Source organism: Narcine bancroftii, chromosome 4 (genome assembly GCF_036971445.1).
Source record: "Narcine bancroftii isolate sNarBan1 chromosome 4, sNarBan1.hap1, whole genome shotgun sequence".
Taxonomy (NCBI): domain Eukaryota; kingdom Metazoa; phylum Chordata; class Chondrichthyes; order Torpediniformes; family Narcinidae; genus Narcine; species Narcine bancroftii.
Genome location: NC_091472.1, coordinates 110,868,756 through 110,883,519, shown reverse-complemented (window position 1 = coordinate 110,883,519; position 14,764 = coordinate 110,868,756). Strand labels below are relative to the sequence as shown.

Sequence of the window (14,764 nt, the reverse complement as noted above, 5' to 3'; positions counted from 1 at the left end):
CTAGGGCTTTCGTGGATCATTCAGAACATTTTTCAGTGTTCCAATCACTATTACAACAGATCGAGGGTCTCAGTTCGAGCCGGCGTTGTTCCGAGCTCTCACTGATCTTTTGGGCACTTCTGTATTCATACTACGGCTTACCATCCGCAGGCCAACAGCTTCGTTGAGCGTTTCCATCAACAATTGAAGGCAGCATTAACAGCAGGTGGTGATGCATCTGCGTGAAGCGAATGGTTGCCCGTGGTTCTCCTTGGAGTGCGTACTGCTGTTAAGGCAGGTCTTGGATGTTCAGCAGCAGAGCTAGTATATGGCGCTACGTTAACCGTGTGAGGCGAGTTTGTGAATCCGAGTCCAAACATAACGCTCTATGATCTGGCTAGTTATGTTGATCATCTTTGGAAAAACATGAGATTACTCCAACCTTCACCTATGCAGCAGGTGTCACTTGTGCTGAATGATTTAAAACACTGCACTCATGTCTTCCTCTGGCAAACCACTTCAGGCCATTTACGATGATTCTTTTCAGGTCTGACAATGCCACCCGAAGACCTCTGTGATTGACAGGAATGGAAAAGCTGACACGGTTTCCATCGACAGGTTGAAGCCGGCAATATATCGACGGTCCATGTTCTGCATCGGTGCCAGAGTCAGAGGACCAGTCCCTCCCCTGCCAGTCACACTGTGCATCGCTATCTTGCACTATTGTATAAGGTCAGGCTGAACTACCAGCCCTCCGGACTGTTACGAAGCGGGACAATTCCAATCAGTTTCCTCTTTTCCTGGCTTGGAGGTTGAGCGGGGGGCTGTTGCGGTTGCGTACTTAACTTAATCAAGAGTAGTGGCAATTGCCACTGATGATGTAAGCAATGTGACATGTAGGGGTAATAGCGTGCATGCGCGTGGGTGTATTAAGCGTCAGTATACGGGTGATGAATCTCATATGCAGGAGGAGGAGAGTGAGAGTGTCAGGATCACCCATGTGGCGGTGAGCCAATAAGGAGGTCAGAGGAGTTTAGCTGGGTGGTGTTTGGGGAGTAGAAGAATGCAATGTCATTTCTAGTGAATAATAAAAGGAAGTTAACCATGGTGTGATGAAAGAAACAAGTGAGTGCATTCTTTGCTTGTAAGCTGCAGTAAATCAGTGCTGTTAAACCTTAAATCTGAGTCCTATGGTTACTGATTCTCCTTCTCTGGGCAAGACTCTCTGCATTCATCTGATCTACTGCTTTCATGATTTTGTATGCCTCTATGAGAGCATCCCTCATCTCCCTGCGCTCCAAGGAATGCTCAACTTCCCTCTATATCTCAGGCTCCCTATCCTGGTGATATCCTCCCAAATCTTCTCTGAACCCACTCTAGCTTGACAATATCTTTTCTGCAGCATGGTGAACACAGCTGAACATAATATTCCAAACAGTGCCTCTTCAATGTCTTATACAACTACAACATGATCTCCCAATTTTTCTCCTCAAATCTCTAACTGATGAAGGCCAATGTGCTGAAAGCCTTTTTTGATGATCCTATCTGTGTCACCACTTGCAATTCACTATGTACCTGTACTCCTGGATCTTTGCTCTACAACACTGCTCAGATCACTGGTGCTACGCAGGTTAGATCTCCCAAAATGTAAAATAATACATTTCCCTGTATTAAATTCCATCATCCATTCCTCTTCCCATCCGATCATGATCCTGCTGCAATCTTCAACCACCATCTTCACTATTTACAATACCAGCACTTTAGTGCCATAGGCAAATTTGCTAATCAAGCCATGTACATTCGGCAATGAGGCCAGCACCAAACCCTGCGGCATACCATTAGCCACAGGCCTCCAGTCCAAAAAGAAACTTGCACCATCACCCTCTGCTTTCTTCCATGAAGCCAATTTTCTGTCCATTCTGATAGGAAAGGTTAAGTGAAATATTTACCAAACACAGGTAAGTGGAACTAGCTTAGGTAGACAACTGGGTGGGTCAGCATGGACAAGATGGGCTGAAGGGGCTTTTACATGCTCTAAGAACTACAAATGTATGGATAATTATCAGGACTATAATATCAGCACACTCAAGTGGTGTTTATACAATTTATCCAAGAACAATCCTTCTGGTTTATTCAACAAAGCTTTAATTTAATTTAGATTGTAATATTTCTGACTAATAAATAACAGATTGCTAGAGTATATGACATTAATGTGTTTTCTGGCTCTGACATGACATAGATCCTTTAGATTCGAACTCAGCCTGAGGATGAAGATGTCCAAATGACAGGCAGCAATGAGGCCCAAATTGAATTTGTTCAACTCAACAGTGGCAAGATCCTCAGGATATAATTTAAACCTGTGAGATAAAACAAGAGTTCTTCCTTTTTACTCATGGTTGATGATACTCTGTGACTTTCCACAAGAAAAAAACAGGATCAATAAATGTATTTAAAATTTGTCAACAGGTCCTTTTTTGGGCCATTTATCCCAAAAGGAGCACAAAGTGTTGTTTTCCTATTGCTTCTTGAGACTAAGATCAAGCCAGGGACAATTCTCAGAAGAATTGAAACAGGTTTTACTTTCATAAAATGTTCAGCAAAAGGCAGCAAAGCCAAAATTTTGGGAGTCAGAGAAAAACACTGCAACTGTAGTAAAATCTCAGAGACTGTTTCGAATCAGGTTTTGTGCCTAAGTACTGGTAATCTTTATTATAGTGGTAAACGTATATTATCAGGACCTTAAATTTTAAATGACTTGGCTGGGTGAAAATGAGGTTGCCATTCTGGGATCTCACCATTAATAGTAAAGGTAATAGTGATAAACTCGATGCTTTTATGTTCATTGTGGACCTATGTAGCTAAACTTGTTACTCTGGGCTTGAAGGCTCTCCTGTCAGAGGTACCTTCAAAAATGGTCCCTGCTATCTCAAGTCATAAACACACAGCAATAGCAACACATAAACAGGCCATTCAGCCCACAAATCCATGCTGACCATCAAATGCCCAATTACACTCATTCTTTTTTATTCTTCCCATATTCATATCAAGACTCTGCAGAATCTACGATATTCTCATGGCAATTTGCAGTGGCTAACTGACCTACAAATCCTCAGCCAGAGAAAAACCTATGTAGTCGTAGAAAGAACATGCAAATTCCACACAGACTGCACCAGGATCAGGATTGAACCCTGACTCCAAGAGCTGTGAGGCAGCAGCTTTACCAGCTATGCCAATGTGCATCTGTAAAATTCCAGATGGAAGCTTGAAGAAAGCTGCACAACAAAGTGAATGTAATTCAGCTAAAGCCAACTAAATTCCACTTTTCCCACTGAATCTCAATATATACACAAAGGTACTGGAGGAACTCAGCAGGTCACAGAGCGTCTGTAGAAAGCAATAGGCAGTCAATATTTTGACCTGAGCCCCAATTTTCAAGTATTTGCCAGAATGAAGTGGTGGTGGTAAGGAGGAAGAGTGCAGGCTTGCAGGTGGTAGGTGAGAGGGGGAAGAAGAGAACACAGCTGAGAGGTGATGGGGAAGAAGGCAGAGGGTTGAGAAAAATGCTCTCTGATATGAAAGAAAGGGATGGGGAGCTAGAGGAAGGAAGGTATAGGTAATGGAAAGTGGAAAGAGAAGGAAAGGAAACTAAGGAGTTTTTAGGAGTATATATTATGAAGCTCCAAGATGTCCTATGCTTTTAAACATCTATATCAACCACACAAGATCAGGCTTTTTATCTTGCTGTGATGAAAAACACAATAGGACGATAATACCTACTGACGCAAGTGTTCAGTATTTTGCCAAATATTCTCTATGGTTTGACTGCTATTACTTCCGAATGGTGACAGAAATTTTGTCTCAGTCTTTCCTCAAAATGTAATATCGTATGTAACTGGTGATAAATCACTGCGGGCATTATTAAGTAGTAAATCATGAAACACAGAGACAATGGACCAAATAGTAATTTGTCTTGTGTTATACTACCCAACATAAGTGGATAAACACAAAAGGTCAGGGTAACTTCTGTGACATCCTGGGCCATTTGTACATAGCCTGAAAACAAAAGATGTCTGTGGGTAGGACCCATTTTCTTTAGTTTGATCTACTGAATGATTACATGACTCCAGTTACAGCATGAAGTCACATGGCATATATCTTAAATATTTAAGGAGATGTGCACTTTATGACATGGGTTATTTCATCCTGTATTCATATGTGTGAGTTCTTAGACAACATATGGATGAAGGAAAAATGTTCTTTACTTTAAAGTTGTTGTAAACAGCCCATGAGGCTGCAAGCCTCCATAACAGATCTCTCACAGCAGTCTCTTCCTCTGTGTGAGCCCCCTGCTGGCAGCCAAGTATAATCAAACAGGAACTATGATCCTTAAGTTCTTGCTAGTGGCCATGCAAACATCATCATTATCATTACATCTCCTTTTCTTAAAACAAAAGTAGCTTACCTTTAACTAACATGTTTTCTTTGTGTAACTCTGCAATTTTAACTTTAACACCAGGAACATACATTTTCATTATTATCAACATTGTTAACATTTTTAAAACTTGTTTTGTCTGTTCACATTTACATACACTAAAACCTGAAGAGCGAATAAGATAGTACTACTTCATTATGTAACAGGAGTCTTTAAATTTGCTCTACGAGTCTCTTAGGAAGATTCATGTGTCTTGATGATCTCCCGATAGATTGTCCTTTAATCTGAGTTGTTGCCTCAGATGATGTCTTCTCAGATGTGCATTCAGGTTGTTCAACAGTATCCGTCTTTCCATCTACTGCGGCTGGTTCCATTTGAAGGTCTCGATGATTTCCTTGCAGAACAGCACCTTCATCTATCTGAATGATTTGTGATCTTGGTTGGACTTCACTAAGGACAGTTTCCTTCTGAGTCCATAAGTTTATTTAGTCTTTTAGCCTTACTCGGTCACCAGTGTCGAGTTAAGGTAGGTTTTTTGTTTCTCTGTCAAAGTAATACTTTTGTTTTTCTTCCTGTTGTTCTTTGAACTTCTTCACCTTCTCTCCCTCTTTTCTTTTTAGGAGGTTCTCTTGAATGGGTAGGTTTGATCTTAGCCTACGTCCCATAATGAGTTGTCAGTGTGACATACCACACTCAAGCGGCGTTGTGCGATATACTTGCCTGCTTTGGCAGAAGTTCATTTCACTGTCTTTTGCCTTGTACGTCAGTTTTTTCACTGTCTGTACTGATTTTTCCACTAGACCAATGGACTGTAGAAAATGAGGACTTGACATGGTGTGTACAAAGTTCCACTCTTTGGCCAAATGTCGGAACTGGGGTCCAATGTCAGTGAAGGCCTCGCTTGCCATGCCATGTCTGGAGAATATGGCTTTCATACCTGTTATTACAGCATCTGTAATGATGGTCTTTAGTTTACACACCTCTGGATACAGGGAGTAATAGTCTGTAACTACAAGATAGTCCTTCCTTTGACATATGAATAGGTCAGCGCCTACCTTCTGGTAAGGTCTGTATGGTACTGGGTGTGCCTTTAGTGGTTCTGCAGGATTGCTTGCTTGATATTTCCAGCATATTGTACAAGTTGACACTTCATTTGTTATACCTTGTTGATTCTTGGCCAGTACAGCACCTCTTGTGCTCTTTTCTTACACTTTTCGATTTCGAGATGTTCTCCATTGATCCTTTTTAGCATCTCAGACTCTTTGGAATAAGGATTTTACTTCCTTTGTAGATGATGTCTTCAACCTCTGATAGTTCCACCCTGTAGTTCCAGTACTCTGCAATGTCAGGTGAGCAGCCCTGCTTCATGTTGGGCCATCCATCCAAGATGTTTTTTCTCATTTGTCTCAGTGTTTCATCTTTGTTCATCTTTATGAGCTCCATTTTTACATCTGATATGGGCAGGGCACTTGTGATCATATCCACGAAGGTGTTCACATCTTCATCCATTTTGGTATTTGAGGGCTCTCTTGTGTCAACAGCTGTATACATTAGCTTAACTTGAGTGTCTGCCACATTCAGTGTATAGCATTGCAGCCTAATCATCATTCTTTGTATTCTAAATGAATATTCATTTAATGGTTTTTGGAATAATGCATTCAAGGGCTTATGGTGAGTCTCTACACTGATTGCTTGACCTGACACAAACTTATGAAATCTTTCACAGGTGTATGTGACGCTGAGCTGCTCCTTTTCAATTTGAGTGTATCATGTCTCCGCATCTGATATTGAGCGTGATGCATATGCATTGCATTGCCAGTCATCTTATTATTGCAGAACTGCACCGAGCCCACTATTCGATGTGTCTGATGATATCTTGATGGGTCTCGTTGGGTCGTAAAACCATCAAAAATTAGAGGAACTTGGGAATTTGAACTTCTCCCAGAGATTTTTGTAATGGTTAATACTTCTTCATTATGTGCTTGACATGCATTGTTACAGTTTAAAGTGATACATTGGGTTCATATGTCGAAAGATAAATTGGCCCATATCTTTCCAAATGTTAGTCCTATGTGTGATAGATATGGCCACACTAACTCATATGTTTTGGTCTTTCTCCATATTGGAGAAGTATTGGACAGATATTTTCAAGACTTTGTCAATTATACTGGGTATTAGATTGCAACCTAATCCATTGACTGCTATTTTTTGAATTATAGTTCCAGCAAATAGGATGAGTTCCCACTTCTGCACATCGGGTTGTAGCCTTTACCAAACTGTTGGCCAGAAGAGGCATTTTATTTAAATGGAAAGATCCTAATTCACCTACTTTGATGGCTTGGTTCTCTCCATTTATGTCATGTTTAATTTTATAAGAAAATATAAGTTGCTGTTAACTTTGAAGAGACATGGTGTCCTTTTACAAACTATTTTCATATGAGTTAATTTGTATTTTGACTTTACCTTCCAGATTGCCAATAAAAAGTACAACAGAAATCCAAAACAAAGACCAGATAAATAGTTTGCACTGATCTGTTGTAGTGAACTCTCAGTTTAGGCTTTCCAGACTTTTTTTTTGTTGCTGTTTTTTGTTTATTTTGGTAGGTTTAGATGGGATTTTAACATTTTTTTTGAACATTCCAAATTGAGCAGAAAAGGATAATATTGCTCGAGATGTTACAATGTTGTACATTGTATTTATGTATTGCAATCTACTGCTTTTTCTGGTTTTACTATTCGATTCCGTATTCTCTTCTCCTCATATATTGTTTACTTTTAATAAAAAGATTAAAAAAGAAAAAAAACACAAAGGAAATTAAATTAATTCTATCAGATGGACCAGACTTACTGGAAAATATGTTTTCATTGGTAAGATTCCAAAATTTATTACAAAAACTTTCTTAAATGAAATAGATTGAAGAGTTAAATACATTGCATCATTCTCAGCAAGAAGATTTTTGATAATCTGATAAATTCCTTAATATCCGTTTGATACAATGGCCGAAATGTCTCAACATTTCAGAGTTTTTAAAGGAACCCTTTTTTTTAAACAAATAAAACATGCTTGTGAAGCCTACTTTAATGGCTTTAATGGAATAATGTTATCGAGAGTGCTTCCTGTGTAGTTGCTGTGTTTATTTATGTAATGGTAACCTGTTAAAAAAACCTTTCAAGATGTTTATTTATGACTGAGCATTATGGTGTTGTTTCTGGTTTGTGTTGCCTTTCATGAACCAAGGCTTTACAACGTGCATTTTAAAAGAGATCTTGATCTACTGTTTTCCCATTGCAATCCACCTCTTGAGCAAACAACAGTGCTTCACACTTTGAGACATTGTTTTTTTTAAAGATCAGAACCAAATTATGATAGACTACTAGAAACCAAGAATGGAAGAGATGCACTGAAAGTTATTGATGCCTGTCCTGCCCTCTCTGCCATTGGATCCTTGACTTTCTCATCGGAAGACCACAGTCAGTACGAATTAGAAGCAACATCTCCTCCTCACTGATTATCAACACAGGTGCACCCTTAGGATACGTGCTTAGACCATTGCTTGACTCATTATACATTCATGACTGTGTGGCCAGGCACAATTCCAATGCCATTTATAAGTTGCCGATGACACCACAGTTGTCGGCAGAATCACAAACGGCAATGAGGAAACGTACAATAGGGAAATAGATCAGCTCTTTGAGTGGTGTCACATCCACAACCTTGTACTCAATGTTAGCAAAACCAAGGATATGATGGTGGACTTCAGGAGGGAGTCAGTAGCACACAACCCAGTCTTCATCGGGGGCTAAGTAGTGGAGAGGGTCAAGAACGTTAAATTTCTGGGTGTCAACATCTCCGAGGATCTGTCCTGGAGCCTCCATGTTGATCAGGGCTGGATTAAGGTCTTGTGGGGCCTGTAGCAAATATTGAAAGGGGCCCTAAATTGTGCTGGCTGATGCAGGTGCATTCCAAAATAGTGCCAAACGGCACATGCCCGGTGAAGGGGAAGCATCCACACTGAAATTACTCCCCTCCCCACCCCTCGATGGGAGATGGGGATCTCTCCCTGCCCAGCGGGACGGGGGACGTAACCGCTCCCTGCCAAGCAGGATGGGGGACGGGGACAGAGACGTGACCTCTCTGTGACAAGTAGGACAGGGGACGCGACCTCTCCCTGCCCAGTGGGACAAGCGATGGGGCCAGGGGACAGGGCGCGACCTCTCCCTGTTAAAACAAAACTTATAGCGGTGAAGGCAGTGGATGGTGGCATGTGGGATCAATGGTTGTCTTTGTTACCCATAATTCCCCACACAGCTGATGCTGACACTGGCAGAGCGGTTCCAGTTACATGGGGGTTTATGAGTAGTCAAGACCGCCATTGTTCCGCATTGAGCTGTTGCACAAGCTGCCGGCAATAGTCTGTATTAAGAGCCCTGATTTAATTTAAGTTTAGCTATTTTAGCCAATTATCATCTTTAATTGGAGTTATTAACACAGACCATCAGTGTGGTTTCTCAGAGCCGCTGGGGCTGCACAAGTTACCACACACCCATAGACTGCGTTAATAACCCCAATTAAAGGAGATTGGCTAAGATTCCTAACCTTTAAATGGGGTTATTAACACAGACTATCAGTGTGGTATCTCATAGCCGCTGCACAAAGATGAAAACAAAAATATTTCTCATAATTCATAGTACATGAACGCTGGACCCCTTGAAATTACAGGGCCCATAGCATTTGCTACTCTTGCTGTTACATTAATTTGGCCCTGATTTTGATGCAATCACAAAGAAGTCTCGCCAGCGGCTATGCTTTGTGAGGAGATTCAGTATGTCACCGAAGACTCTTGAAAACATCTACAGGTGTACTGAGGAGAGAATTCTGGGTGGTTGCATCACTGTCTGGTACGGAGCTGCCAAATCTCAGGACAAGGAAAAATTCCAAAGGGTTAACTTGGCCTGCGACCTCACAGGCACCAGACTTCACTCCATCAAGGACATCCACATGAGGCAGTGTCTTAAAAAAGCAGCTTCTATCCTCAAAGCACCCCCCCGCCACCCCCCCCACCCGGGCCATGCCCTCTTCACCCTGCTACCATGAGAAAAGGTACAGGAGCCGAAAGATGAGCACTCAGCGGGACAAGGACAGCTTCTTCCCCACTGCCATCAGATTCCTGAATAATTAATGAACCAAAGACACTTGCCTTACTTTTCGTGCACTAGTATTATTATTTTTATATTATTGTTGTAAGATGGTTCATAATATGAATATTTGCACTGTCTTCTTTCTTTGGCTTGGTTTCGCGAATGAAGATTTATGGAGGAGTATGTCCACGTCTGCTGCAGGCTCATTGGTGGCTGACAAGTCCGATGCGGGACAGGCAGGCACGGTTGCAGCGGTTGCAAAGGAAAATTGGTTGGTTGGGGTTGGGTGTTGGGTTTTTCCTCCTTTGTCTTTTGTCAGTGAGGTGGGCTCTGCGGTCTTCTTCAAAGGAGGTTGCTGCCCGCCGAACTGTGAGGCGCCAAGATGCACGGTAGGAGGCGATATCAGCCCACTGGCGGTGGTCAATGTGGCAGGCACCAAGAGATTTCTTTAAGCAGTCCTTGTACCTCTGTCTCGGTGGCCAGTGGAGAGCTCGCCATAGAACACGATCTTGGGAAGGCGACGGTCCTCCATTCTGGAGACGTGACCCATCCAGCGCAGTTGGGTCTTCAGCAGCGTGGATTCGATGCTTGCGGACTCTGCCAGCTCGAGTACTTCGATGTTGGTGATGAAGTCATTCCAATGAATGTTGAGGATGGAGCGGAGACAGCGCTGATGGAAGCGTTCTAGGAGCCGTAAGTGATGCCGGTAGAGGACCCATGATTCGGAGCCGAACAGGAGCATGTGATGCTGTCGGAAAACATCAAATTTCGTGACTTGCTCATGACAGTAAATTCTAATGCTGATTCTGAAAGGACATAATCAAAGTTCTGAGCATAGCACTTTCACCTTGGAGTTCGTGAGTTTAAATTTCACTCGAAAACTTTTGTGTACAAAATTTAGGCCGACAATTTCAGAGATGGCAACTGTCAAACAAGACTTGAAACCAAAGTTCATCAGCTCTCATGTCTCAAGGCATAGTGTCAAAGGTGAACAGAGGAGTTGTTTTGGAGATCTGGCCAATATTTACTCCTCGGTGCACATCACTAAACGGGCAGATTACTTGTATCTGCCTCAGTCAGTTTGCTGTGGTTATAAACTGGAGTTTGGTTGGGCACATGCGCAAGAGTTAAGCGCCCTGCTGATAATGAATTTGCGCCCTTAACTCTCATGCTTGTGCCGACCGAACTCTAATACATGAACCCACCGCGAATGCGCCAATCGAAGACTGGCGCGTGCACATAAGAATCAAGATAGCCGCGTCCAGCCTACAGACCCCAGGACGCCAACTAACAAAGTAAGTATGCACATTTTGGCACCCTGTTATAATTTGTCAAATACAACATAAACCATGTAAATTTTACATATTAAAAAAAAAATTCGGTCATATGTGCAAGTGGACATAAGTCGCATAGGTCGAAACACGGGGAGTACCTGTAAAATGGTTGTTCTCAAATTTGCCATCCATTACGATGAGAACTTGCAGTAACCTGCCAGCAGGTAGCATGCTTGTACTTTCAATCAAAGGATATTGATGTGACTGGAGAAGAGATTTGAGAAACAAAGATTGAGCTCTGTAAAAAGTAACACCTACTGTTTGTTAACCAGGCAATAAAATTATAATATTCTAAAAATCTTTTCAATAAGTTAACAATGTTACTTAATGCTGGAAACACAAAGGAGATTAGAGAGGCTGGAATCTGAAGCAGTAAACATCTGCGGAAAGAACTCAGCAGGTCGAGCAGCATCAGTGGCAGAAAAGAAAAAGTCAATGTTTCGGGATGGAACCATTCATCAAGACAGTCAAGACTGAAGCGTTAACCATCCTTTTTCTCCCACTAATGCTGCTTCATCCACTGAGATCCTTCCACAGTTGTTATTTTACTTAATGCCTATTTTATTCAAGCTGACAAATTCAGAATCAGAATTTATTGTCATGAACAAGTCATGAAATTCGGTGTTTTGTGGCAGCATCGTAGTGTAAACATTCATATTATAATCATTTTATGCTATCACTATAAATACAAAAATAGTAGTGCACAAAAAGTAAGGCGGTGCCTTTGATTCGTTGATTATTCAGGAATCTGATGGCAGTGGGGTAGAAGCTGTCCTTGTGCCGCTGAGTGCTCGTCTTTAGGCTCCTGTACCTTTTCCCAAATGGTAATAGATGAAGAGGGCATGGACTGGGTGGTGAGGGTCTTTGAGGATAAAGGCTGCTGTTTTAAGACACCGCCTCATGTAGATGTCCTCAATGGAGTGATGCCTGAGCCTGTGATATCACAGGCAAAGTTAACAACCTTGTGTGGTTGTTCACCATGAAAGGACAAGGAATAGCAACCCAGCGAAGGCTTATTTGGGGATCACGTGACTACTGAGGATACGGGGCATTGGATGAGGCGCTGGGACCCACAGACACTCGATGTCTCTTCAGGACACTCTTTTGCTTCTCCTCCTCATTTTATTGAAATGGCATCTCTTTGAGGGTCTTGATCTGTTTTTTCCCCCTAAAAGTCCTTGATGGAGGGCTCAGGGAAGCAAAGTGACGCAGCATCAATAATCACAATAAAGTGAAGTTGCTTTTATTAATTATAGCAGTGGTTCTCAACCTTTTTCTTTCCATTCTCATACCACTTTAAGTAATCCCTATGCCATAAGTGCTCTGTGATTAGTAAGGGATTGCTTAAGATGCTCTAGACCCAATTGTTATTGAAATATTTTGCTTGAGAAAAATTGTCATTGGCCCATTTTCTTTGGAGTTATGAAACCGTACATATAACAAGTCAATTAGGTACGATTAAAACAGTGGTTTTCAAACCTTTATTTTTTCACCCACATACCACCTTAAGTAATCCCTTACACAGAGCACCTATGGCATAGGGAACACTTATAGTGGTATGTAAGTGGAAAGAAAAAGGTTGAGAACTACAGACTAGAACAGCCATTGACCTCTTTGACTGATAAGGCAGAGTGGAATAAGGAGAATGCAAAGAGCTATGGGTAGGATCTGTCTCAGGAGGCGTATCCAGCCAACAGCAGCCAATCACAGCACAACAGTGGTTTACCCCATAGAGGAAAACAAATTTTGTGCATTTTGCGCACATGACAATAAATGGAATCTTGAATCTTGATACAACAGGAGGTGTTGCTACAATTTTGTAAATGGGAATTCTCTATCAATGTATATGAAAAATATCTGATCACCAACTGAATGAATTCAGAACAGAAGAATATTTGGTAATGATATTAAATAAAGTTTTATAACTGACCTTAGTTCTGCTGGTCATGAAACACTTAAGAGGGCAGAGCCCAACATTGTTTTGATTTTGCATTTGCCTTCAGCAAACGTCAAATAAGACGAAACACAATCTGCTGGATGAATTCAGCAGGTTGAGCAGCATTAGCGGGAGAAAAAGAATGATCAATGTTTCAGGTTGGAACCCTCTCATCAAGAATGAGAGTGCAGAGGGAGGAAGATCGACGGTAATAAAGAGGACTGGGACCAGTGGGGAATGCGAAACTAGGGAGGGGTGTGGAATGATCAACAGAGGTGGCCTGATAAGGCAAATTCCATACAAAGGGAGAGGCAAAAGACAAACGGAAACAAATTATCCAAATAAGACAGCTATGCAATTTACAGAAATAAAAATTGAAGAAACAATACTTTGTTTCCAATGCTGACTTTCTTCATACTGACTCCCTTCAGTGAGATGCCAACCAGGAAGACAAGAATGTTACAGCCCCTCTGCAGATCCATATCTCCATATGGCCTTGGTCTGAACAGACATCTTTGTCTAGTGAATGACGTCATCATCAGTACCTCAGCTAGCCCTTACATTTATCTGAGGAGTCAAATGTAAAGAGCAACCTTCCCCTCTGTCCAGCACTCTGCCTCTGACCTTGACGAGTCCAGCACGAGCCGACATCTGTTCTTCAGCTTGTTTCTCGGACCTCTGCTGTCAAATGTTCCTGTAAAGGGGCTGATTTTCTTTTGTTAAGTCGTTGATGGAGGTCCCAGGCCCAAAACACTGGTTATTCTTTATTTCCTATAGATGTTGGGTGACCTGCTGAGTTTCTCCAGCACCTTTGTACTCTGCATTATAAAATATTAGTTGTTTCTGCTCTTGTCATTGTCACAGAGAGTTCAAAGAAGTTCAACAGAAGCTTAAAAAGAGCATTTCATCGGTTAACCAGGCATTTGATTCCCCCAATATCAGGTACAACTATTTCAGATCATAACCATTACTCTCATTTACTTCAGAATGCAGGCCCTGCAAGTCACTCTCTCCTCTTCTGGACCTCTCTCTTGCCCCATGACTACTCACTGGACTTACATCATTTTAGCATTAACCTTTAGAGGCACTGTCCAACACACATATGCTGCTACATTGCATGGTCTGTATACATGACTTTAAAATCAAATTTATTTTCCATTATTCCTGCTGCTCTACTAAACTGTTTGCCCATTGAGCATATTTTATTTTATTTCAGATTTAACATTTGCAGCAATTTACATTTGCATTACTATTCCACATTCCATGAGGGAGGTGGAAGTAACAAAAAAATAGCACTTAAATATCTGTAAATAATGAAAGGCAGGTGTGGTGAAAATATATCATTTTCAGACTCTATCATTCAGCCCTTTGGCTTTGTTATCACCCCAGAGTTTCTTGGAAATGTTAATTATTTTTGGAGTATTAGCACATTGGAAACACAGCCCCACAGTTAACATTTTACATGGAGAAACTCAGTGAGACTTTGCAATTGCTGAATCAAATTTCAGAGAGGTACTTCTTTTTGATGTTACCAGCAGCAAACCAGGTGTAGGAATTTAGGAAGTGGCCCCGTGCTAAATTTCTGAACCCCCATTACCATGAAAGACAGACTTGTACATTGAAGGCACCTGATGACTTCACTTGTAATGAAATATTTAGCTCACAGCAAGAATCCACTAAGAATGAAGTCAGGACCAAGGTGCCTATTTCAGTGACATTGGCAAAGAGAGAGAGATATTCAGCAGGGTGTGAGGGAGAAATCCTCTGTTCTTTGAAACACTGTCAGATCTTTTGTTCCTACCTATGTGAGTCACCAACTGCCTCAAGAAGGCAGCAAACGTCATGAAGAGCCCCCAAACACCCTAATGTCAACCTCTTTACTGCCACCTTTAGGCAGAAGGTACAGAACCCAGAAGACTAGCACCATGAGACTCAAGAACAGTT

The 14,764-nt window shown here is 41.6% G+C and overlaps 1 protein-coding gene across 6 annotated transcripts in view; it reads right to left on the bottom strand.

Annotated features, from left to right (window-relative positions):
- Positions 1-14,764, bottom strand: part of LOC138760991 (shieldin complex subunit 1-like) — an 81,837-nt gene that overhangs the window by 25,610 nt on the left and 41,463 nt on the right. For 2 of the 6 annotated variants that reach the window (XR_011356049.1, XM_069932421.1), the window contains exon 2: positions 10,983-11,088. The exons of 2 other annotated variants lie outside the window; for them this stretch is intronic. Coding sequence is in view for 1 of the 4 variants with exons in the window: in XM_069932421.1 (XP_069788522.1) it covers positions 10,983-11,088 (106 nt within the window). In the remaining 3 variants the exon portion in view is untranslated. Of the gene's footprint in view, positions 1-9,566; positions 10,299-10,982; positions 11,089-12,814; positions 12,930-14,764 lie in introns of those variants that run through there. 2 more of the 6 variants (XR_011356050.1, XR_011356051.1) reach the window with 2 other exon arrangements.